Below are 26,506 nucleotides of genomic sequence, written 5' to 3' on the forward strand. Positions count from 1 at the left end.
TTTTTCATATCATAAAGGTGGAATACAAGTAAATTATATACAACGATTAGCTTAAAAAACAAAAACAAATCTCTAAAATGTTGATAAACAACTAATGATTTTGTTGTAATTCTCAGAATAAATTAATTCCTTATATTTTTTATTGTCTGACGTACGACGCATCGACCATATTTAACGAATCTACCAAATTCCAAATTTAATTTACCAAATTCTAAAGTATTTATACTATACTGTAAAATTAAACAAAAAGTGTTTATGGTAAAATTTTATTACATTAAAACTGAGCTTTCTCTATATATTCCATGGCTCGCTGTCGTATCCTATCTATTTGTTCTTGATCTCCTATCTTCTCTTCAACTTCGATCCATTTTTTATAAAGGGTTTTCATTTTCCTCGCTGGTATTTTCTGTGACGTCATCCGGTCCATGACTTGCCTGATAAGAAATACAATACATACTTTAAATAAGAAAAAAAATTAGATTTTTTTTATTATACGACTTAGACTGGCAAACAAGCTGACGGCCCACCTGGTGGAAAGTGGTAACCGTCGCCTAGAGACATGAGCAGTACTACCATGGACATAACAATACACACACATACTGTTTCGCCCATGACACCCCCCATGCGTTGCCATTACTGAGGACTCAGATGTTATTCCTCTGTACCTTGTAAATTCACGCCATATGCCACCCTTCAAACCGAAACACAGCCATGCAAACACAACTGCTTCATGGTAGAAACACGAATGGAACAGAGATACCCAAGCAATTGACTTTTGTACAGTCTCCCTCTGGTATTGGATAAAATAACTATAAATTTAATATAAAAAGGACCAGCCCCCTAGACAAATGTGAAGCGAATCCATCGAGGCTAGCATTACCGCAGGCACGTCCATAAGTTGGAACGAGACATCGGATGTCACTATCTCATTCTGTCCCATAGTCTCGCTAACGTTAATGATTTCATCAAGGAATCCGTTTGTCTCTTGTCTAAAAGACCTGTGTTTTACGTAGTACCCAAATATAGAAACAAGAATTAAAAAAAAAAACAATTTTTTTTATATTAATTTACATCTTACTAATATAATAAAATTGGAACTAGATGATGGCCGTATATAGGGGATATTTAAGAAAAATAATAACAAGGGTTTAAAACCAATAAATAGTTGCCATAATTTTTACTTAAACTTAAACCTGTCTTTTTGTTTGTCCCCATATCAAGCAACAACTCCACCGAATTGGATACAAAAAAAAAATCAAATGTTGCAACTATTGGCAAAAATCTATTTATAGCAAGGCAACAGCATCAAATTTGTACTCCAATAACTGCTCTGCGTAACATTCGATATTATATACATTAAAAGAATGACGGCTATAAATCTAAAGTAACAAATTAGCATCCTTAATGTAACGTCGCAAGGATTGTTGGAAAATATCAAGCTCCTTGCATACATTGTGAGGAAGACCTGTGCTTAGTAATGAACAGTTAACGGCTGAAAAAACAATAATAAAAAAAAAAAACTATTTAAAAACATCACTCACCTCGCTTGGTCGACGTCGCCGCCTTTGAGCAGCATGTCGACGTACGCCGAGACGACGTCGACCCGCTGCGGGTACACAGCCAGCACCTGCTCGAACAGCGCCTCGGCGCGCTCGCGGCTGCCCGACGAACGTTCCAGCAACGCGAACTGCACCAGCACAGATACGTCTGCAAACATAAAAAAAATATACATATATATACAAAAATACATAATTTAAAAAAGCTATGAGTAAATAAATGCTAGTATTACGTCTATGGGTACTTTTCAGGTAAACTGCGACAATTATTAGATAAATAGATAGATAGATACTCTTTATTGTTTCCTCCAAAAGATTACAATAGTAAACTTATTATAGATATAAATAATTACAAGAAATGATCACAATGAGAAAACAACGGGCGACCTTATCGCTAAGAGCGATCTCTTCCAAGCAACCTTTTGATGGAGAGAGGCAGTTATAAACAGTTCGGAGGCACGATGAAAATTCTGTTATTTTTATATAGTAATAACAAGAAATATGTACAACACAACATGGATATGTCGGTAGGGGCCGCCCTAGACGGACGTATGTCGACCAAATAGGCGACGTGCTGAAGAAGGGCCAAATCAAAAGTACCCGTAACCGGCGAGCGTGTATGAAAAGATTGATGAATGTGGAAGAAGCGAAAGAGGTCTGTTTGAATCGAAGCATTTGGCGTTCCATTGTTTCTGCCTACCCTAATGGGAGACAGGCGTGACAGATATGTATGTATGTATGTATGTAATAACAAGTTCAATAAAATTAAATTTTTAATAGTATTATTAAATTTATTTCAATTATTAATAATAATAATGTATACTTAATCCATTCTGAGTATTAATAAATTATTTCATATAATATTATTTCAAATAAAATTGCGTTCTACAAAAAAAAAAAACCAACTTGAATTGTGACAAAAGAAGTTGTTTTGGTCTAAAAACTAAGCTACTAAACATATTTTGATAAAATTTCTATGGGATTTATTTGTAAGTACATTTCAGATAAAAAAAAAGAATTATACAAATCGGTTTAGAACTGACGAAGTTAAGTGGTAACAAAAAAAAAAGACGTGTGCATTAATATCGTATTGTATTATTGTATATTGTTGGTGTTCCTTTAAATAAATAAATAAAATATATATATATATATATATATATATATATATATATATATATATATATATATATATATATATATATATATATATATATATATATAGTTTTTATAACATACACTACTGTCAAACCTTGTTTATTGTACTAAAATCATGTACATAAAAAAAAAAAAACTCTCAAACAAGATTACTCACGCTCCTTCTTTTCCAGTACACCGATTGCTTTCTGCATCACTTGTCTGGCCTTATCCACCAGGCCGAGTTTGAAGCAGGCGCCGCCGGCCTGTGTGTACGCGTCCGGCTGCCGTTTGTACTTCCTCATCATCAGGTCCACCAACGAGACCAGCTCCTGCTGCTTGCTGGTTTCCACGTATATGTCTAAAAGCTTGGAGTGTACAGTGAACGGCTCGTTCATTTGGAGTGCATCTTCTAAAGTTTTTTGTTGGGATTCCTGTGAAGAATGTATATACATATATATAATCATTTGCCAAATAATCTAAAAGAAGTGCCTAATACTAAATTCAAATTATTATTAAAAAAATGGCTACTTGCAAATGCTTTTTACAATATGAATGAATTCGTTGCTTTGTGACTGTTGATTGACGCGCTACATTCTATTTTCAACTTTATTGACTTATTATTATTACGCCCGATGTATGGGTAGGCTGCGTTTCCCTTTAAGACGTTAATAACATCTTACGAAAAATTTTAATGTACAAACATGACTCACAATAAATATTTATTCTATTCTATATACTAAAATATTATTTTCCTGTGCTAAAAAATTGCCGGGTGGCTTCAGCATAGAATGGGCCACCTGTTCCTTTCCCGTGGGTGACGTAAGAGGTAACTAAAGGAAATTAATGGTCGAGTGATGGGTCGTCTTAAAACATCGCCAAAGCCTAATTGCAGTTACTTCCTTAAGGGAGAGGTTTGTGTTCAATAGTAGACAACTACTGGCGATCGGGGGGAAAGGGATTGTTAGCAATGCAGTTTGCCAGCCCCATTGCTAGCAATGTGCTCTATTAGGTTGACCTCCACGTGGTTCCCCCTGGAAACTATCGTGAACAATTCTTGTTGAATTTATCACGATGGGTTAACTGGCCTGTTTCATCCTCACATACCGTCCGTTTTTTTAATGGGTGATAATGGAATGGCAACCCCACCCGCGATATCAGTATACACCGGTGGGGCACCAGTGAGACTCTGTATAAAAGTCGATTGCTTGGGTACCTCTGTCCCATTCGTGTTTCAACCGTGAAGCAGTTGTGTTTGCATGACTGTGTTTCAGTTTAAAGGGTGGGATATGGCGTGAATTTACTGGGTACAGAGGAATAACACCTGAGTCCTCAGAATGGCAACGCGTGGGGAGTATCATGGACGAAACAGTATACTCTGTTATGTCCATGATACTGCTCATGTCTATAGGCGACCGTTACCACTTTCCATCAGGTGGGCTGTCAGCTTGTTTGCCATTTTAAGTTGTATAAAAAAAAAAGATAAAAGAATGAAAATAAAAAAGCAACAAAACAAAAAAAAAAACAAAATATATAAACTAACAATCGCCTTTCTTTCCCTTCCTTCATGCGTGTGCCATAGTAACACAAAATGGTCACAACTCAGTTTATTGCTTTGCCCTTAAAAGAGCGAAACACCTGTTTATTACCTGGGTGCCGAACCTGTGCTCCAAGTTGAGCATAGCGATCCACACGTTGAGCTTCTCGCGCTCCTCCCGGAACGAGATCGTCGACAGCGCCTTGCGGCCGACGGCGCGTGCCTTCTCAATTTCTGTTGCCTACCAACATGATATTAAAACATTGAAATTTACCAGAGGGAGTCTTTGTACAAAAGTCGTTTGCTTGGACACCTCTGTGTCATTCGTGACTCTACTGTGAAGCAGTTGTGTTTGCATGGCTGTGTTTCGGTTTGAAGGGTGGGATATGGCGTGAATTTACAGGGTACAGAGGAATACCACCTGAGTTCTCAGGAATGGCAACGCATGGGGGGTATCATGGGCGAAACAGTATACTCTGTTATGTGCATGGTACTGCTCATGTCTATAGACGACGGTTACCACTTTCAATCAGGTGGGCCGTCAGCTTGTTTGCCATTCTAAGTTGCATAAAAAAAATATTTAATTTTAAAGATGAAAATCATATTTTAATAATTCTTAAATACTTTTAGAATAAGTATCTCCATAGATTTTTTTTGCGTATTATCTAATTAAATTGGGAATTTATAATTGACTAATGTATGGTGGAAACATTATATTTTTTAATTATTGTACTATATAAATTGAATTAGCTGAAACTTTTTCTGTTATATGTATTGATCTTTGAAAATTCTATTTACTCGTGCGAAGTCAGGTCAGGGAACCTACCGTGAAATGAAATTCCGAAGTTTCGGACTCAATTTCGTGTTTTCGTTCATACCTAATATGGCCCATTAAATGGAGTTTTACATTTCGTTCGTCATAAATCCTATCATAAAAGTCCAAACTAATAATATTTTAATATTTTTAAACGATATGTATTATATAATTTTAATGTCAAATTTGTGTTTCGTTCGGCTCCGAAATTTCGGAAAACATTTCATGGTAGGCCCTCAGATCGCTAGTTATTATTAAAAACGGTAATGCTTAGCGTTCGCCGTGAGCTGTCCGGGACCCGTGGTGCTGGGCCGGCCACTACCTGTAGATGGAAGGCCATGTAAGCGATCCAGAGCTGGCTGCAGTCGGGGCTGGCCAGCAGCGCTCGCTCGAACTGGTCGCTGGAGCGCGGCTGCGCCTCGCTTTCGATCGCTCGCCGCTCCATCTCGCGGACGCGTTCCTCCTCCTCGCGCACCTTCGCCAGCTTCTCCGCCACTGTCAGCTTCTTGCGTTTCTTCTTGGGCTGTTCTTTTTGCTGCACCAAATAAATTATTACTGATAAACAAACATCCTTACCATTCCACGTGGTATTTTTTTTTGATGGGTGAAAATGGTATTGTAACCCCGCCTGTGCTAACGGGATACGCTGGCGGAGCACCAGTAAAGGATGATAGATGAGAATGAAAACAGGCCAGTTAGCCCATCATGATGAATTCATCAGGAATTAACCATGATAGCTTCCAGGGAGAACCGCAAGGAGGTCGACCTGGTTGGGTATATTGCTAGCAATGGGATTCTCAGTCTCCATGTACTTATGGACAATTGCTTGACCGAATTGAAAGAATCTGATTGTGGATTCCAAATGAATGAGTCACTATACAAGACTCCTTTAAATACGCCGTCAAACAAGTTTTCCTCGCATCGTCAGAGCATGAATTACAACTAATGGATTAAGCGTATGCAAGAAAAGATATGAAAATAAGTAATGATTCTTGAGAGGAATGAAAGTTTAACGACAAGTTAGATAAAGATAGAAAATTAAAGAGTGGAAAAAGTGAGTTTCCACATTTAGGTTCCTTGTTTACGAGGAATGGAAAGTGTGAGATACTGAAAGGAGAGTGAAAGCAGGAAACAGTGTTGACGGCGCATTGCTCTCAATGATGGCTTGCCAAAACGTATCGAGCAAAGCTCGCCCTGCCATAATTTCGGGGAGTACTGACACCAACACTCATGTATGGGAGCGAATCGTGGGCATGGCAGAAGATGCATGAAAGTTAGATAAATGCTGTAGAGATGAGAGCTCTGAGAAGTATGTGTGGTATTACATTAAAAGATAGAGTAAGAAACAGTGTGATTAGAGAGAAGTGTGGACTGAAAGACGATGTAGTGACAAGATCCGAAAAGGGAATTTCGCATTGATTTGGCCATTTGGAGAGGATGGATAAAAGAAGACTTAAGAAAGAGATTTATTGAACAAGAATGACCGGAGATGCTGGTAGGGGTCGCTCTAGAAGGACGTATGTTGACCAAATAGACGACGTGCTGAAGAAGGGCCAAATTATAAGTTCCCGTAACCGGCGAGCGTGTATGAAAAGATTGATGAATGTGGAAGAAGCGAATAAGGTTTGTTTGAATCGAAGCATTTGGCAGTCCATTGTTTCTGCCTACCCTAATGGGAGACACGCGTGACAGATATGTATGTATGTAATGAAAGATATATAATATAACATATATAAATAAAAGAACAATATAATTACTCCTCTCCATCCAAAGGTTGCCTGCAAGAGATCGCTCCTAGCGATAAGGTCGCCCATTGTTTTCTCATTGTGATTATTTCTTGTAATTGTTTATATTTATAATAAGTTTACTAATCTTTTGGAGGAAACAATAAAGAGTATCTATCTATCTATTATGACTTTGGAGCAAAATTTCAACTACAGTTGGTATAACGAGATAAAATTATCAATTCTTTCTTCTTACACTTACCTCGTCATCGCTACTGCTCAGGTCTTCATCTTCTTGAACCTCATTAGTCACATTTGTGGTAGGTGTCGACCAAAAATCCTTAGCGCTTGGCGATTCTAAAACCGGCTCTAAATTCCCCACCACTTGCAACTCTGTGTACTTTTGTTTCTTATCTTCTTTTACTTCTTTCTTCTTTTTCCGTTTCTTCTTTTCTTTGTTGTCGTCCGAATTAGTTTTATTGTCCGCCTTCTTTCCATCTACCTTTTTATTTTGTTCAACTGCATCATTCTTTTTAAATTCTTTTAATCTTTCCTGTACACATTTCAAAGATTCTAGCAATTTATTTTTCCGTTCTTGCACAAGTAATATATCCGCGTGCATAGCTGTATGGTACACTTTATTTTTAGCATTCAACCCCTTTTTCTCTATATTTGCTATTTTCTCTTCTATTCTTTGTATCCTCTTGTCTCTTGCCTTTATTAGCTTTAACAGAGACACTGTGCGTTTCTTACATTTCTTCTCATCATTACAATTAGATAGGTCCATTAGTTCATGTTCTTGATTGTTGAACGTCACTTCCAATTCATAGTTTGCGTTCGTTTCCGTATCGTTGCCATCTTCATCGTTTACATCTGTTTCTATATGATCACTGGCCGATTCGTTTCCGGACTCTTTTCCTTTATCTTTCTTCTTTTGTTTCTGCTCTTTGACAACTTCCTTCGCATTCTGTTCAGGTTTCTTCTTCTTTTTCTTTACTTCTGCTAGTTCTATCTGATCATCTGTGGATTTTCTTTTTTTGTTGGGTACTTCATCTGTGACGTCTTCCTCCTCCTGTATTTTTCGTTTTTCCTTTTTCTCACGCGCTTGCTGTTAAAATAGTCACATATAAGCTTCCATTATTTACTTATCATTATCACTTACAACCTGTAAAAATTTCATTACTTACTCCAGGTGTGAATGGCGCGGTGACAAAGCTCCCAGTCATTTTCTTATCCTCAGCCGAGACTCTGATGATTGTACATTTCACCTGCAAGATGTATTTTATAATCACTATGTAGAATTAATTATTCGAATTAGTCCCGTGTGATCCCGGTATAGAATAGGCCACCCCATCCTTTCCCGTGGTCGTAAGAGGTGACTAAGGGAGGGCGAGGGATAGGCAACAGCGTCTCTCTTAAAAAATCTCCAAAGCCTAACTGCGGTTGCCAATACGCCTGCCAAGTGTAGCAACTACTGACAAAACCCTCCCAAGGGGGAAGCTTATGTTCAGCAGTGGACAGTTAGAGAGTGATATGATAATGATATAGAATTAATCTAATTAATATAAAAAAGACGCAAGTTTGCAAGAATGGATGGACTGATGAAATTTCGTACACGGGTAGTTAATCTATCTTAGCATATAGGACATTTTATGTATTTATTCATGCGGGCGAACCTGCGGGATATCGTTAGTATTTTTACAAATGAACTGGCGTGAAGATATACATATACAGTACTCACGTACGTACAGCTCCATTACTAGCAATATGCCTTATTAGGTCGACCTCCACGTGGTTCCCCCTGGAAACCATCGTGAACAATTCTTGTTGAATTCGTCACGATGGGCTAACTGATCTGCTTCATCCTCACCTATCATCCATCACTGGTGCCCCGCTGGTGTATACCGATAGCGCGGGTGGGGTTACCATTCCATTATCATCCATTAAAAAAAAGTACTCACGATCTGTCCCACGTGGAACGCGTCCGCGAGGTTGTCGATGGGCTCCTTCGTGACGTAGTGGCGCGGCACTAGGGCTGTCACGTTGTTGAAAAACGTCACCAGTATGTAGTCGCGGATGACCTGTAAACAGGTTTCAAGATCAGTAATCAATGTCAATCTTTTTCCATCAGTGTTTTATAACCAGTATTAAATAACGAAGTGTTTTTTATTGCACTTGTAAATTATATAGATAATACATTTATAAATATCGTGAGCAAGGGTGGACTTATCTCTGAAAGAGATCTCTTCCAGTAAACCTAATACAATGGGAATGCATGTGTTTTTTTTTTTTTGCAATTTAGAATGATAAACAAGCGAAAGGACCACCTGCATTGAAGTTTTAATCGTGGCCTATAGACATGAATAGTATGGACATCAAAAAATACTCTGTGACCGAATGGTACTCAACATGCGTTGTTATTCCTGAGGTATGTTATGCCTCCATACCTTGTGACTTCACTGACATATTTTACTCCTTAAACCTCTTTTTCTTCCTCTTTATAGCAACTGCTTCATGGCAGAACAAACAGAGTAACACAGAGTTACTCAAGCAGATGTGTTTTGTACAATTTTAAAACATAATATTGTTAAAAATCTCACACATTATATTTTAATTTTATAACTGGCAGTTTAACTTGTGTGTAATTTGGTCGAAAAAGCTCGAATGGTTTTGGGGACCATTCGGGACCCTTAGTCTTGTGCAGCCAATTATAGTCACAGTACTCATGCAAAAATCATATTGTATGAAGCAATTTGAAAAGAGCAACTGCTGAGTTTCTCGTCGGTTCTTCTCAACAGATAACTACATTATAGTTGTGTTTGCATGGCTGTGTTTCGGTTTGAAGGGTGGGATATGGCGTGAATTTACTGGGTACAGAGGAATAACACCTGAGTCCTCAGGAATGGCAACGCATGGGGGGTATCATGGGCGAAACAGTATACTCTGTTATGTACATGGTACAACTCATGTCTATAGACGACGGTTACCACTTTCCATCAGGTGGTCTGTCAGCTTGTTTGCTATTCCAAGTTGTATAGAAAAAGAAACTATTCTATACAATATGATGATGTCCATGAATATATGAGAGTGTAGAAATAAAATGATATACAACTAGCCATTTACAGTGGCTTTGTTCGCGGAAAAAATGAAAATGACGCGTGAGCGATGACGAATGAAGTATGCAGTACTAATCTCCTTACCCTGATACAGCCTGTATACGTCTTCCCAACTTCCGCTTCTTCGTAACTCTTCAATACCGAGAGGTCCGGAGCCAGCAGCGAGGGCTTCAGGGTCAGCAGCAGCTTGCGCTGTTCCAGATCTAATAACAGCACTCGCGCGTTTAGTTCTTGCCCTTCCTGTTGTATTGTATACAAGATAGTCAGAACTTAAATGTCCTGGAAGGTGTGAGAGGGGGGGGGGGGCAGGGCATTGCCAGTAATAAATCCTATCAGGTTGCCTTGAAAACTATCACTGTCGAGTCCTAAAGAATTTGACGCAATAGACTGTGAGTTGATTTTATCTCCACCTATCGTTCTTCACTGGAATACCCATAGCATATACGGGTAACGCAGGCAAGGTGACCGCTGAGAGGGGGAGGGGGAAGAGGTTGTTAGTGATAGGGGACCACAAGGCACTTGAATGTAGTAATTACCTTAAATTTCTTTTTGGGCAATTTCGAGGTGCTGGCCTTCTTGGGGTCGATGAACATTCCGGCGTCTGACAAGTGCGTGCACGGTACATAACCTGTTGATATATGTATATATATATAGTTAGATATCCATACAGAGTTACATCGAAGTTGTTAGCATGCTCTAATTGTGGTGTTTACTAGTTCAAAAGCATGCTAATACTGTGCTTGCTTGGTTGTTTTTTATGGAAAATTATAAAGTATAGAGGCAAATACATCTTCAATTCTTGGGTATAGTATTCATCTTAAATGCGTGGTGGGGATGGGGGGGGATTATAGGCATCATAATGTGTTCTGTGATGTAGTGCTGTACATATTTATAAGAGATTTACCATATACATATTTACCATCAAACGGTATGTTTATTTGCTACTATCGTTATCATAACCATTTCAGCTTTTATCTATCCATTACTTTACATAGGGTTCCCCCATAGACTGCCATAAGGAACGGTCTTGAGCCCCCTGCATCCACAGACCTGTAACGCATTTTAGGTCGTCACTCTTTCTAGTAGGGAGGTCGTCCTACTTAACGTGTGCTTGTACGGGGTCGCCACTCAAAACCTTTTTTCCCCAACGGTGTTTGCTACTACAGTAGTGAGGGGAGGGGGGGTGAACTATTAGTAATGTGGACTACCAGTCTCAATGCTAGCAATATACCTTGTCAGGTCGACCTCCACGTGGTCCCCCCTGGAAACTATTGTGCTGAATTCCTGGTATATTCATCACGGTGGGCTAACTGACCTGCCTTTTTATCCTCTCCTATCATTTCTCACTGGTGCTCCGCCAGCATATACTGTTAGCGCAGCCGGGGTTACCATACTATCATACCATAATCATCCATAAAAAAAATGCTGATACAGTAGTATAAGATATAGAATGCACAGTGGCCACCTGTGAGCCTGCCGACGCTGAGCAGCACGTGGTCGTCGGCGACGCGCGCCACCGAGCCGCGCACCAGCTCGCCCACGGACAGCTGCTGCAGCGAGAAGTACTTCTCGCTGAGCAGCGACCGCTGGTCGCTCACTGTGTACGAATAGTCGCACAGGTTGTACGACACCACCCTCACTTTGTGGCTGCTGCCTGCATTGAGGACATATATATATATATAAATGAACAATATAACTACTCCTCTCCATCCAAAGGTATATATAAAGGGAAAATGTCTTACTAGGGTTATAGAGAATTCGGAGTAAAATGGCTTATATATATATATATATATATATATATATACATATATATATATATATATATACATACATTCCATACTTTATCTTTTGTTTTATATTTAACAAAAGTGTAAATAATCTGCTTGTATAAACTCATTTGTTAATTTACGTGTGTCATAAATGGCTCAAATATAGTGTTTATCCGTCTATTTATATAAATAAATAAAATATAAAAATTGATGATTAGCTACTATTGTTGTAATGAGTTTATAAGATGAACTTTTTTTTTCATAATAATTTACAAGAAATTCAAAATGTACAAACCTACAGGATACGACTTGGCGACGACGTCCTCGTCGGATAGGTTCTCGTCCACGTCGATGCTCTTAAGGCTCATAGCACCGACGCAGCCGCGGCCCAGCTTGAAGTGGACCGAACGACCCATTATCTTGATTACCTGTACGATTTAAACACAAAATGTAGAATAAGTATTTTTTTTATTCAACTTAGAATGGCAAACAAGCTGACGGCCCACCTGATGGAAAGTGGTAACCGTCGCCTATAGACATGAGCAAGTACCATGGACATAACAAAGTATACTGTTTCGTCCATGATACCCCCCATGCGTTGCCATTCCTGAGGACTCAGGAGTTATTCCTCTGTACCCTGTAAATTCACGCCATATCCCACCCTTCAAACACAGCCATACAGACAACTGCTTCACGGTAGAAACACGAATGGGACTAAGGTACCCAAGCAATCGACTTTTGTACAAAGTCTCCCTCTGGTATTAATATATTAGAATCTAATTTATTTCATATAACTTTCTACTAAAGTAGAGGTATACTTTGCCTTTATTTTAACTGTCGGCTAGTAGGCAACACTTATGTATCACTTTTTACAAGATGGACTCATATATCGACCCATACAGGCGTATTTAACTATTTTATGTACCTTATTTTATTATATTCAGTAAGACTGTAATTACTGACATATCACAATGTAAATTATACACACCTGTGCTTCCTCCACAATCTCCCCCTCTTTCAGTATCTGCTCCTCCTCCAGGTTGGGGTACGTGGTCGCGAAGATGTCCTTCATGGTGAGGAAAGGAGTCTTGCGTATAGGCATCACGTAGAGAACGCGGGCGCGGATCTGCAATATATTATTTTTACTTAGCAAAAGATGAGAGACGAGAGATACGATGGACAGAGCAAAATGTGTTTAATTATATATATATATATATATATATATATATATATATATATATATATATATATATAATTTAATATACCTAGAAAGCAATTATAATATAATATAAAAGAATTTTGCGAGATATATATATATATATATATATATATATATATATATATATATATATATATATATTATGTATATCTCGAGTGTGAAATTTAAATACGCTGTTTAGAAAATGGTTAATAGGTTTTTTATGGTAATTGGCATTAAGTGTTGTAATAAAATACCGAAGGATATTTTGGATCTACCTTTTAATAAGTTTAAAACTGTTATTTATTTATTTATTCACAGGAAAATCAGGGCTAACCTAGAGCAAACAGATACAGTTTAGGATCACAAAATAAGCTACAAGTAGTAACAATATAGATACAAGGCGCTGTACACAGAGCAACTAAAATAGGAGTTAACAAAAAAAAAAAATACGAACAAACAAGAGAATTGAAAACAAAAAAAAAATGAATAAAATACAAAGTAAAAATTAATTACAAGTATTTGATTAAAATATGTCCTTCTTGTCCATACAATAGTTGTTCAAACTAACTATGAATACAACAATTGCCTACTCAGTTGGTCACTCACTGATATTATATTTTTCGAAAATAGATTTAGAAAGAAGAAGACTTAGAAATAGTATTAAAGTTGTTGCTAGCTCGTCAAAGAAACGAATTTTGTCTATAATTCGATGACACTAGTGGGATTTTTTTTTATACCACTGAGGTGGCAAACAAGCATACGGTCCACCTGATGGTAAGCGGTTACCGTAGCCTATGAACGTCTGCAATACCAGAGGTATTACGCGCGCGTTGTCGACCTTGAAGAAACCTCTTTACCCCCCTTTTGAAGATAAAGAGAGTAGAATTATGCCTTCTAGACTTAATGTTAAAAATTATTAAAAAATCATTTATTGAACAAAGCCTATTACACACTAAACGATTACTTGATTGACAAATGTGCATGGCGTTATTGGATCATGCATGGGCTTTTAACGACTATGTAATTTTAGACATAGTACGTTTAAATAAATACACACAATGTTAACAGAGATTTAAAAGAGTAACTGTTGAGTTTCTCGCGGGCTCTTCTCAACAGATAACAACCTTCCGAACCCTTATATGAAATGTATGTCGTAAAAAGCTTAGAAGATAAATAACACAGAATTTTCGAGTGAAGATGTGACAGAATTTGTTGTGTAGACTGTAGGAGTTGTCGAGATATACGTACCTTCTGTCCAAGTGCCGGTTTCTTCCCTTTAACTTTGTCGACTTGGTCGCGCTGTATGTACGCGACCGTGTCCTCCAGCACGTGGCCTTCTATGCCGTTGTCTAAGGGCTACAAATAATATGTTTTTTTTATTTATTGGAATTAATTCACTGACCTAGGTGTTATTTTTTATATCTATATCACTGGTTAGGTTTGTATGGATGTGAGACGTGGACATTAACTCAGAAGGAAATGGATAAACTTAGAGCCTTTGAAATGTGGTGCTGGAGAAGGATGGAGAAAGTTAGCTGGAGGGATCGAATTAGCAGAGAGGCGATCCTGCTTAGGGTTAAGGAAAAGAGACAAATAATATAATATAGCATATATGATATATACTATATTATACACGAAATTGAGAATAATATAAAGCACTATTAGTAGAAATTTTATGACCCTGCCTTTTAATCAAGTGAATAATTCAAGTGAAATACAGTAACATAAATACAGATTGAAATATATACATAAAGGTACAAAAGGCGGTCTTATCGCTAGGGCAATCTCTTACAGACAACCTTTGGTTAAAGGAGAACAGATAGAAAAGGGCAGATAGCGCAAGATTATTTAAGTAATGATCACGTAGTCTTTGATAATAAGCAATCAGTCTTTTGGACAATGATTATTAGGCATCATATGTACCTTCTGGACGGTGAAGTCGAGCGGCGTTGCGGGCAGCAGTTGCAGCGCGGCGCGCGGCCGCGGCGTGCAGCGCTGTATCGCTGACAACTCATTGCTCAGCTTCACTATACTGTTATCGGGCGATATCGTCACCGACTTGATGCAGCACCACGCCAGTACGCCTACATCTGTATAAGACCAAGATTAAATTGATAGTTTGGAAAACACCTAATATACACATAAAAAACTTTACAATTGGCTTATTGAGGGATGTTTTTATTAACTTGAAGACTATTTTAATGCAAAATTTTTGAAACAAATTCCAAATAAAATACTTGCTCGCCATACGGTTGAATGCAGAGTCTTTACTTTAACATTAAAAAATTTTTAATGTGTTAACCTATATTCGAGCAAATAAAGTTCATTCATTCATTCACCTTGCAAATACAATACAGTAACGGGTTCAGGATTTTGTGCTGAGTTGCTTTGATTTATTTTAAACATAAGCTGTCTAGTTTTTTTGCCAGTTCTTTCTACAAACAAGCTAACGGTTCTCCTAATAGCAAGAGGTTTTTTTTTAATGAATAACAATTAATGGCATATTGAGACCGATGAAGCTTTATTCCCCATTACTAACAAGTCCTCCCACCTGAGGGGCAAGAGATTGTTAGTTGGGGATCTAACAGCCTCATTGCTAACAATATATCCTATCAGGTCGACCTTCACGCGGTTCCCCCTGGAAACCATCTTGATAAACTCTTCATGAATTTATGACTATAAACCAAATTAAATAGATGATAATTGTCACTGAAAGCTGGTAAGACGTCTCTTACTCTCTCTCTACTGTTAGTAAGAGAAAATAACTTACCAAGTTGCACTTCAGGGTTGATATGCTTTTTGGGCAGAAAAGGCCTGGTATTGGGGATGCCCAGGTCCATCACGTAACCATGATCTTCCACTGATACGACAGCAGCTTGCAAAAGGTCCCCTGTCATCATAAATTAAGATTTTGTAAAGAAAAAAAATACGAGTGTAAACTTTGCCAAATTTTCTTTTCATGGCTAGGATATCAACCTATATTATGATATATATATATATATATTGTAGTAAGTAGAATATATGGAATCCTTCTTTTCCCATGGGTGCCATAAGAGGCAACTAAGGAAGCTTAAAGGTCAAGGATGAACAGATCCTAACTTGACAATATGCCAAGCGTGTCAAATCAACTAACAAAACTCCCTTTATGTCTGAGATTTATGTTCAGCAGTGGAAAATTAACAGCTGATAATGATGACGACATCCCAGACAAACTTATATGGTTTTTGCTATACTTTTTTGGTTTTTATAGTAAAAATAAATAGAAAAATAAAACAAATAATGTTTTTCTTTGTTTTACCTTTGCTAAGGTCTGAGTGTGACCGTCCACTGTTGATGTGCTGTGGCATCATGGACAGCATCAGCTTCTCTGTCTCTAACACCTTCAACATCACATACTGGCCAGGTCGAAACATCTCTACAAGTTCTCTAATTTTGTCTATCTGTAATATTTATATAAAATTTTAATTTTATTAATTTAATAAATGTGAAAATTCCCAAAGAGGGTTGACGTCAGGCAGATGGCCAGTCGTAAAGTTAAAAGCCAAATTTTATTGACAATAAGACTTAGTAACCAAGTTTTTTATATTTTTCAAATGAAATCCATAACAAATGAAAGCATTAAATCAATTTATTATTTATAAATTATTTTATTTATATAAATCATATTTAAACATATCACAGATATATTACCTGGTCGTTGACATATGCTTCAAGCTGCTTATTGTATGGTTCACTAATATGACAGGCCATCACCGTGCCTGTCATCTTGCCAGGCAGTGCCACTGTTACTTTGGTCTCATGGACTTGAGACACTCGGCCCAATATAAGCACACCCTGCTTAATAGTCTGCAAGAGAAAGAAGAGATCCAATTAAAGAAGGGGAAGGGATGCTTATTGTTGCAGTATACCTTGGAGGGGAGGGGGGAGAAAGAACTGTTAATAATGGTGCCTAATAGCCCTATTGCTAGTAATATGGGGTATGTTAAAAACCATTGTGGTTTTTTTTTGATGGATGAAAATGGAATGGCAACCCCGCCTGCGCTAACGGGATACACTGTTCTTCAGGAGTTAACCATAACAATTCAGGAGTTTCCAGGGGGAACCACGAGGAGGTTGACCTTTTTGGGTATATTGCTAGCAATGGGAATCTTAGTCTCCATTACTGACAATCCCTTTCCTCCCGAAACCACTGTGGTTAATTCTTGTTGAATTCATTACTTAGGGCTAACTGACTTGCTTTCATTCTCACCTATCATCTCTTACTGGTGTGTGTTTTTAGTGTGTTTACTGTGTTTAGGTTTGAAGAGTGGGTCTAAATCCTCAGGAATGGTAATGCATGGGGGGTATCATGAGCGAAACAGTATACTCTGTTATGTCCATGGAACTGCTCATGTCTATAGGCGACGGGTACCATTTTACATCGGATGAACAGTCAGCTTGTTTGCCATTCTAAGTTGCATAAAAAAAATGTTTGATGTCTCAACTCTAATCAGGAGGCTTCTAAACTACTTGGTTGGGCTGAGATGGGTATTTTAACCATGACTCTACTATAAATAGGCAGATTAAGAGGTTAAGTGTAAATAATAAAAGTTCCGTTAACAGACGCTCAATCTAGTAATCTAATCTCAATCATTTAATCTATATATTTAATGAAACTATTCGTTTATATGCATAAAGGCGAAATAGATATATTTTTGTATTACCTTATAAGTGAGTCGGGATGAACAATTTTTGTATGACTGGTCAAAATCTTTTGCGGCTTCATCTGATAAATACCCATCGTCAGCATCAGTATTCTTTTTCGGTTTCTTCTTCTTTCTTTCACCTTTCTCTGCAGCACCTAAAAACTGTGACACCCAAATATCAACATGTTTACATTTAAGTATAAAGTATTATTTTCTTTCCTCTAGATACTTACGTTTCCGCTTTGTTTGAAATAAGTAACTGTTGGCTTTTTGCCCCCTCGTGGAAAGTATTCTTCGGTATCAGCCATTATTTGTTTAATTATAAATATTATTCATTCAATAAAATTTAAAGTAAAAACAGTAAACACATGAAAAGATGTTTGAGGTTATTATCGTTTCGTTATTTCAATGACGAATCGAATATATTAAGTGAGTAATTTGACATTTGGTCTACATGGGGCCGATTCTGAAACGCCATTTCTCTAAACTGATCTTTTAACCTGATATTTTATTTCGCTCAATTACTGTTTCATGAACCATTACAAACTATAATTATAATAAAATTTACTTAAGTTTATTAGGAAATTGTATTGATGTAATTGGTAATAAAGAATTTATTCTTATATTAAATTGAAATTTTAGTGTTAGGGATAGATTCAAAAAAATGACGTCTCAAAATCGACCCAAACGTTGCGTTTTGTTTACATTTTTTGGGATGCATAAAAATTAAGCAACCAAAAACAGAATCTATATTTCTTATAGCGACAGTAACAATCTAGCGACTAATTATTTGAAATCGTTGCTAATTATAGGTCATAATTTTGATCATAATCCATATAGACTGAAATATTTGTAGACTAGTAGTCTAGAGATGCAACATCGTTTATAAAAACATCGATTTTAGAATATCGATATTTTTAAAAGTGAAACACTAATGCTAAAATCATCGAAGTTTATGAACTATATATGGATTTCTTTTTCGATGTTTTTATCACCATTTAAATATATATTTAAATACTATTTTCGCTAATATGTGAAATAATAAATGTAATTATAATTTTAAAATATGCCAAGCTGCCTGCAGCTTGACATGTATTGCCTTGTTTTTTTATTAGCCACTAATAACGTTCTAATCATAAAAGAAAGTAGTGACACATTGTTACCGTCATCATAGGAGATTCAATTTACAATCATTATAGAACCACAAAAAGGATTAAATCTAATCTAATTAAGTAAATACTAAATAAGTTAGATCGCTGACACAATAGGTTCTGCTCATTTATTTTATTTCTTATTTAACATTAAGTTTTATGTGAATATATCTAAAAATATTATTATCTGAAACCTAAGCTAAAGTCTAGCAATGATCTCTTCAATGTATATTGATCTCGAATGGGTGAAATAAAATGCTATACATACCGCTTCACCAAAATTCTGATGGGATCAGTCATAAATTGTGAGGTCATTTCAAGTATCTCATGAGGTAATGTTGCCGAGATTAATACTACTTGATGGAGGTAAGTACCGGTAGACATCATAGATCTCCTTTTTAAAACCTTTGTTCAGAATTTCGTCAGCCTCATCCAAAACTAGCATCTTAACTTATCTGGTACGCAGGACACGTCTCTTTATCACGTGTATAAATTTAAAATACTATATAAATATCAATATGTAAAATTTTGTTTGTAATGGTTGTATGTTCTCTGTTCTGTTCCCTCTTTCCTCTGTGCGTCAGGTAAGCCTGATAGGTATAGATTATATGAGATATTGCCAAGATAAGTTAAACTAGCAGATGATTACTTAATTGACCATAATCCAACTTCCTTATATCTTCACCAAGATTCGTGCCACCAATGCAAGCATGGCATTGCACATTCATAAAATTACCCAATGCAAGAATAACTTTTTGAATTTGTAAGGCTAATTCACGCGTAGGAGACAATATTAGAGCTTGAGCCTCGCATAATATTGTGTCCAGTGACCGAAGGATTGAAATTGAAAATGTGGCAATTTTACCCGTGCCAGATTGAGCTTGAGCAATTGCAGCTCTCCCTTTTATGATAGGTAAAATACTACGCTGCTGAATAGCTGAACGTTTTTCAAAACCTGAAATTAATGAATTAAAAATATTTTTTTTCCCGTAAAAATATAACTAATTTAAATAAGTTACTTTTTTTTTATACTACTTAGATTGGCAAACAAGCTGACGGCCCACCTGATGGAAAGTGGTAACCGTCGCCTATAGACATGAGCAGTACCATGGACATAATAGAGTATACTGTTTCGCCCATCATACCCCCCATGCGTTGCCATTCCTGAGGACTCAGGTGTTATTCCTCTATACCCTGTAAATACACGCCATATACCACCCTCCAAACCGAAACACAGCCATGCAAACACATGGGACAGAGGTACCCAAGCAATCGACTTTTGTACAAAATCTCCCTCTGGTTGTCTTATTGCAAATGATAATAAGTATTTATAAATGATAATTAACGGCAACTAACTTGAGTTTGCATAAAAAAACAAACAATAATTATGATATTTCTTGTGGTTCGAATCGAGATTATCCGTCTCAAGTGCTCACGACCACTCGAAGCATCTCGATCGGCCTTCCCTTGAGAAATCTCGGAATCGATATATCCAGAATAACGTAACTTGATTTTCGCTCGAGAAATGTTCAAATTCGAACTTTTTTTCGAATTCGTGATTGATTCGAATGCACGATGTTTTAAAATATCGATGTATTGTTCGCATTTCTATAGTCTACGCATTTTTTTTGTGGTACTACTTATAGTTTCTCTAATATTCTAATCTGTGCTTCTAAGTAACTCGAGTAATTTTCTAATTTATTTACTTACTTTTTTAATTATTTTTTTTAATTGTATTACGTGTTCATTTTAATCTGACAGGTAAAGCAAAGAGTATATTACCAAGGGAAGGTAAGGATAAATACTAAATCACTCGAAATAAATTTAAATGTAATCATTTACTGTATCTAAATTATACAAATAGTAGATCTAAAGTTGCAAAGTTCTAATGATAACTTTTGGAATTACATTTTGTTTTGATCGGAATTGTGTTCAATTTCCATTGTACATATTTTTCATATCATATCAAATGAAATAGGAATTTTTTGTTATATATATTTAATGCTAGAATAAATTTTTTTAGAGATGAAGAAAATTGTTATTTTCGGTTCTACCGGTATGACCGGCTTATGCGCTCTGGAAGCAGCTGTAAAAAAAGGTAGGTAAATAGCGAGTTATTTAATTATCTAATTGTTTTCGACATAATTATAGTTTTTAGCTTTTTAATTCAATTTTTAACCGACTTCAAAAAAGGTGGTACTGAATTCTATTTTAAAAAATTTCAAGTTCTCAGTTGTTTTTTTAATGTTTGTTAACAAACAGAAAGGATATAATTTCAGATTGGTTCCATAGATATTTCAATATAGTTTGGTTTAAAAACCAAAATATAGAATAAAAAATAATTGGTTTGGTCACAATCGAACTTGGTGTCTTTATTTTTCTGAGATTAAATCTAATTTAATATAGAGAGAAATTGATTCAGGAATGTATGAAGCCTGGACTTTGTCAATATTACATTTTGATGTAAAAAAATTTCTAGAATATATCCAAAAAAGGATTTTTCAATTATATTTTCTTGAATTAACAGTAGAAGGTTCTCAATTTAATTGTATTTTTTTATATTTATTACCTCATAACTGTCATTTCTAAATTGATTTAGGTTTTTTTTCTTTTTTATCAAAAAGGATATACATACAGATTAGTCTTATAGAAATTTTCTCTTTAGTTTACTTACTCTATAATTTTGTAATCAGGTCTCTCAGTCCGAGTGTTAGTTCGAGACCCTGCCAAAGTACCTGCACACCTCAAAGAAAAAGTGGAGATCTTAGAAGGTGATGTGGTGAATAAACCGCAAACTGTCCAAGATGCAGTAGACGGTGTTGATGGAGTCGTTGTCATCCTTGGTACGAGGAATCGTTTGGAGGCAACCACAGACCTGTCAGTTGGATTAAAGAACATTCTAGAAGCAATGGCTGCTAAGAATGTCAAACCAGTGTCTGTTTGTTTATCTGCATTTCTTTTTTACGCACCTGAGAAAGTCCCGAAGATGTTTGTGGACCTGAACGAAGATCACAAAAGGATGTTTGAGCTGTTAAAAACAAGCTCGGCAGATTGGATAGCTGTGTTTCCTCCACACATAGCTGGTAATTTTATTTTTCCTATATGAATATAAATTTATTTTTAATAATATAATTTTAAGTTGTATCTTAAAGAATCCTTTTGACACTAATTTGATTAAATAGTTGTTGATAAATTTACACATACTTCATGTTTTAGTGTAAGTCTAAATAATTTTTCTTACACTGTGAGATCACATTTACCTTTTTTGTGAAGTTTTGAACATTTACCTACCACTAATTTTCTGGGATGTAACTGTTCGCATAATAATATGTATAATACATATTATTACTAGGGTTAATAACAAAGCATGGAGGATATTTTTTTTATGTGTAATGAAATGGTAACCCATTATCAATGATCCTCCCCCCCCCCTCCTTACTATGAGCCCTACAGTGTATTCTATGACTGTGTGTCGCATGTCACTACGCCAGGTGGTTTACTATTGTAAATTCCTAATTAAATCTTTTTTCAGATGAGCCCAGTCGCGAGGTCATTATTGAAGTGAACCCCAAGCAGTCTCCGGCGAGATCGATCTCGAAATGGGACTTGGGTCAATTTTTCGTCGACTCCCTCAGTGAACCAAAATATTACAAATCTATCATTGGCATAGCAAATGCACCCAAACAATAAATATTATATTTATATTGAACAAATCGTCATAGTCGTAGAATACTGACGGATCTGACAAATATTACATATAACGATCCGTCAGTATTCTACGACTGTGACGAACTAGTTGTTAGTGATAATTAAGATTACCTATTTTTGTTAAAATAAAATATTTAATCGTTTTACAGTTTTTTTTTTTTTATATTACGTCTTTAAATAATTGGGAACATTTTCGTTTTATAAGCTCCCATTCTAAAGCCGGGTTGTATCCTTGTTTGGTCTGTCTAGTAACATAATTCATAGGAATCATGAGGTCTATCTTCTCTCTCGCACTGCCTAGACCATCCATCGTGGCGAGGGTCTCTCTGCTTACTTTCCGAGACTCCAGTGTGTCGACTGTACTTGGGTAAATATCTGTACCACTATACACAGTGTTTGGACTCCAAGGATATTTGGGCTTCACTCTTTTGGAATCTGAAACTATTCCAGTGCTGGTAAACGTTTCTAATGACCATGAGTTCAAGGTATCCGACTCGGTCTTACTGTTTGTGGGCGTTGGAGGATGCAGCATATGGCTAATGGTAGGAATGGAGTCCAATTCTATTAATGTAATTGTAGTGCTACTTTTTGCTCTAATCGGTGAGTTTGGGATGCCGTATGATGTGGAGGTTTGCGGTTGAAGGGTTATGGAGGTCAATGTAGCATCTGTGTCAATCCACGATGAAGTCCTGGGTTGTACACTTCCTGTGATGAGCCTCAGACTAGTCCACGACTCTGTGCTCCATGGAGTACTTATCATGCTCAAAGTATTATCGGTAGATGAGGCGAATGATTCCTCCATGTCGTTACTATTGGCAATAGCGGACGTAGAATATGTCGCTGTGTCAGTGACTTCTATAGAGGAATAGTTTACAGTTTTTGTGCTGTTTAAAATACACAGATTTTTTTGGTTTGTGGTATTTTCTTTTAACCATGAGTGTTTCAAACTGTATGGATCTTCGACATCATGGCTATGGGGTAACAGTCTATTGCTATATCAAACAGCCACCTGTACTCTTGTATAGACGAAACTAGTGTTTCGAAGTACCGGAATGGATTCATGTTAATTGTAAAGTAACCATTGAAGCATCTACATGAACGATTGCAAGTACCTTTGATGAGGTGCCTTTATTACCTCATCACTACGATTCATACGAACGTGAGCATAATTATTTATTTATTTATTCATTAGTACAAATATGTGTACATGGCGGACTTAATGCTAAAAGCATTCTCTCCCAGTCAACCATAGGGAAGTGAATTTATCAATTAAAATGTTTTTAATTATTGTTTTTTGTACATAACTAGCAATATTTGTTACTAATATTGTATTTGACTTGTAACTGTTGACATAAATTTGAGAGGGAACCTCAAATCTTGACAGAAGGATCAATAGTTGTATTTCTAAAAAAATATATTTTTTTGCTTAGTCTATGTTTTGTTTTGTAGATAGCTAGTAGATTTAGTTCCATAAAATAAAATAAAAATTCATAGGTGGTAAATATGGCCCATATTTTTTTTTTATATCACTGAGGTGGCAAACAAGCATACGGCCCACCTGATGGTAAGTGGTTACCGTAGTCTATGAACACCTGCAATACCAGAGGTATTACGCGTGCATTGCCGACCCTGAAATAACCTCTTTACCCTCCTTTTGAAGAACCCCACGCTGTAGTCTCTTGGGAAAATCTCGGCAGGGAGCTCATTCCACAACCTGAGTGTTCGTGGGAGGAAACATCTCTGAAACCGCGCAGTACGCGACCATTGAGGCTGTAGGACATGAGGATGAACTCCCTGTCGATGACGAGCCGTATGATGGTAGAAAGTGGCTGTGGGTCAAGTTATAATCACTACAAAGTATAAAGCAAAGTGGCTATCGCTGTCTGTCCGTCTACATGTATGCTTAAATCTTTAAAACTACCCAACGGATTTTGAAGCGGTATTTTTTACTAGATAGAGTGATTCAAGAGGAAGGTTTATATGTATAATACATGCATAATATTATAGAGAAACACTGACAAATTTAGAGGTTTCTAATGTGATGTCGTAAATAAACACTTTTTTTGCGATTACATTGCAACCGCTGGCTGAACTCCACACGAACTCTAGATTGTTAATTTTTTGTTAATATGCATATTCTTGGGGTTAAGGAATTGTCTCATTACAATATACCCTGTCAGGTCGACCTTCCGATGGTCCCCCTGAAAACCATCATGTTGAATTCCAGGTGTATTCATCCTATACTTATATTCCTACCCTTTCATTCTCACCTGTCATTCCTCACTCGTGCCCCGCCAGTGTACACCGTTAGCGCGAGCAGGGTTACTATTCCATTATCATCAATTAAAAAAATCAGGTCGGCCTTCACGTCCTAAAAATCCTAAAAATCATCGTGGTTAAATCTTGTGGAATTCGCATTTACTGGTGCCCCGCCAACGCATACCAATAGCGCGGGCGGGGTTACAATTTCATTAACATGCATAAAAAAATGCATAATTCGAACGTGTGCCGCGGAATGGATGCATAGTTGCTCACAAAAATGTGAAAACAATTATACCTACTCCGCCTTAGCCAAATTCGACTTAGGCGATTATCGTCCAATCCTATCTATCGCTTAAGCACGAGGTATTAATAAGATATTGGACTTAAATAAAAAACAAATAATATGTAAATATTTTTAATTCTTAACAAAATACGTAACAATTTATATTATTTACACATTACTAAAGATAAAAACTGACGGGAGACAGTTCTTTAGTGGATACATTTTACGGAGACTTTTTAATTAATAATCAATTAATGCGAGGGTTTTTCTGTGAAATGAGGTTAACTGGCGCACGCCCGAAATTCGAACGAGCATACAATAAATATACACTATGCTCTATGAAATACAAACGGGCGAGAACTGTATCGCTTTAGATAAAAATATAAACATAACATTTCTAAGTAGCGAGAGGTACTAGGTATAGCGCAAATCGGAACACATTTGATGCGCGAAAGGGTCTCGTTCGAGATGCTTAACACGTTGAGCCCGGCGCCGAATTTGCTGTCCTTTCCGTTCAGCCGGCAGCCGGCAGCCGGCGAGAGATACAATGTTGTATGCTATCGCCAAGAGATTACTTTAGTACTAATGAGATAAGGAATTCTTTGTCGCGCTGTTTTGGACGTTTTTTAGGTGTATATTACGCTGGCTACAAGGAAAATTCTAGTGCCGGTCCCCACGGACCGACGTTGGCCACACGGAAAGTTCGCTGGCGGTCCCCAGGGACCGGCGCCGGGCCCAACGTGTTAAGTGATTAAAGAGAACGTGATTATTGCCTGTACTACGCATACACGTGTACATTGATAAGCTAGTTATTATTAAATTAGATTAAAAGAGTGGTTTTTTAATCTATTAAAGTAGTTTAATGTTTAATAGAGCGTTTAACATTACACGTCATTGATATTTCATCATTGAGATTTTTTTGGATATTGTTCGCAGAAAAAAGGTCATCAACCATTTCGATATCGCCCATACCGGTCCGATATCTATATTAATTTTTTTACATACAGAGTTTGCGCTAAATATCAGAGAATAATAAATAATAGGAATCGAGTGATGTTTTTAGTAGCAAGACAATTTTCAATTAAGGTGACAATTCAGTAACAGACAGGTACAATAAAAAAGCTAACTACCAAGAAGTATATATATTTCTTTATTGCACTTGTAAGTTACATATAATATAATGCATTTATAAATGTTGTGAGCAAGGGTGGACTTATCTCTGACAGAGATCTCTTCCAATCAATCCAATACAGTAAGAAAGCATTTCGTTAGCGGGCAGCTGAAGTGCTGCAACTATTAATACATAAACAAATATACAGTTAAATAAAATATTAAAATATATAATAAAATATTACATAAATACATACACTATAAATACATATAATACCTACCTACTTATATAATAAATGTTAAAATAAATGAATATTACTTACATTAGAAACTTAGTTTTGTTCCGATCGTGTTCTTAATTTCGATATTAAATATTGGATAACAGACATGACATGACAGACATATATATATATATATATATATATATATATATATATATATATATATATATATATA

At 36.5% G+C, this 26,506-nt stretch overlaps 3 protein-coding genes and 1 pseudogene across 3 annotated transcripts; 1 reads left to right on the forward strand and 3 right to left on the reverse strand.

The window, feature by feature from the left end:
• Positions 1–252: 252 nt before the first annotated feature.
• Positions 253–17,954, reverse strand: LOC113514123 (protein RRP5 homolog). Its single transcript, XM_052900648.1, has 20 exons — positions 17,770–17,954; positions 17,555–17,698; positions 16,542–16,697; positions 16,150–16,291; positions 15,622–15,741; positions 14,775–14,941; positions 14,100–14,207; positions 12,639–12,776; positions 11,946–12,078; positions 11,347–11,535; positions 10,418–10,509; positions 9,966–10,121; positions 8,727–8,846; positions 7,953–8,033; positions 7,028–7,873; positions 5,364–5,576; positions 4,340–4,468; positions 2,869–3,124; positions 1,542–1,707; positions 253–434 (listed from the first exon to the last, which is right to left on the reverse strand). The coding sequence occupies exons 1-20, from the start codon at positions 17,842–17,844 to the stop codon at positions 275–277; spliced, it is 3,591 nt and encodes a 1,196-aa protein (XP_052756608.1). The 5' UTR covers positions 17,845–17,954; the 3' UTR covers positions 253–274.
• Positions 17,955–18,945: 991 nt separating this feature from the next.
• LOC113512707 (eukaryotic initiation factor 4A-III-like) lies at positions 18,946–19,673 on the reverse strand (annotated as a pseudogene).
• A 618-nt stretch (positions 19,674–20,291) lies between these two features.
• LOC113512708 (flavin reductase (NADPH)) lies at positions 20,292–22,538 on the forward strand. The gene is made up of 4 exons (XM_026896624.3): positions 20,292–20,478; positions 20,711–20,785; positions 21,381–21,770; positions 22,220–22,538. Exons 2-4 carry the CDS (start codon positions 20,713–20,715, stop codon positions 22,375–22,377), a joined length of 621 nt encoding a protein of 206 aa, XP_026752425.2. The 5' UTR covers positions 20,292–20,478; positions 20,711–20,712; the 3' UTR covers positions 22,378–22,538.
• Positions 22,539–22,555: 17 nt separating this feature from the next.
• LOC128202003 (mucin-5AC-like) lies at positions 22,556–23,535 on the reverse strand. Its single transcript, XM_052900750.1, has 2 exons — positions 23,531–23,535; positions 22,556–23,387 (listed from the first exon to the last, which is right to left on the reverse strand). The coding sequence occupies exons 1-2, from the start codon at positions 23,533–23,535 to the stop codon at positions 22,556–22,558; spliced, it is 837 nt and encodes a 278-aa protein (XP_052756710.1).
• Between the last annotated feature and the right edge of the window lie 2,971 nt (positions 23,536–26,506).

The sequence above is a fragment of the Galleria mellonella genome, unplaced genomic scaffold (assembly GCF_026898425.1).
Source record: "Galleria mellonella isolate WM207_F2 unplaced genomic scaffold, CSIRO_AGI_GalMel_v1 utg65, whole genome shotgun sequence".
Classification (NCBI taxonomy): domain Eukaryota; kingdom Metazoa; phylum Arthropoda; class Insecta; order Lepidoptera; family Pyralidae; genus Galleria; species Galleria mellonella.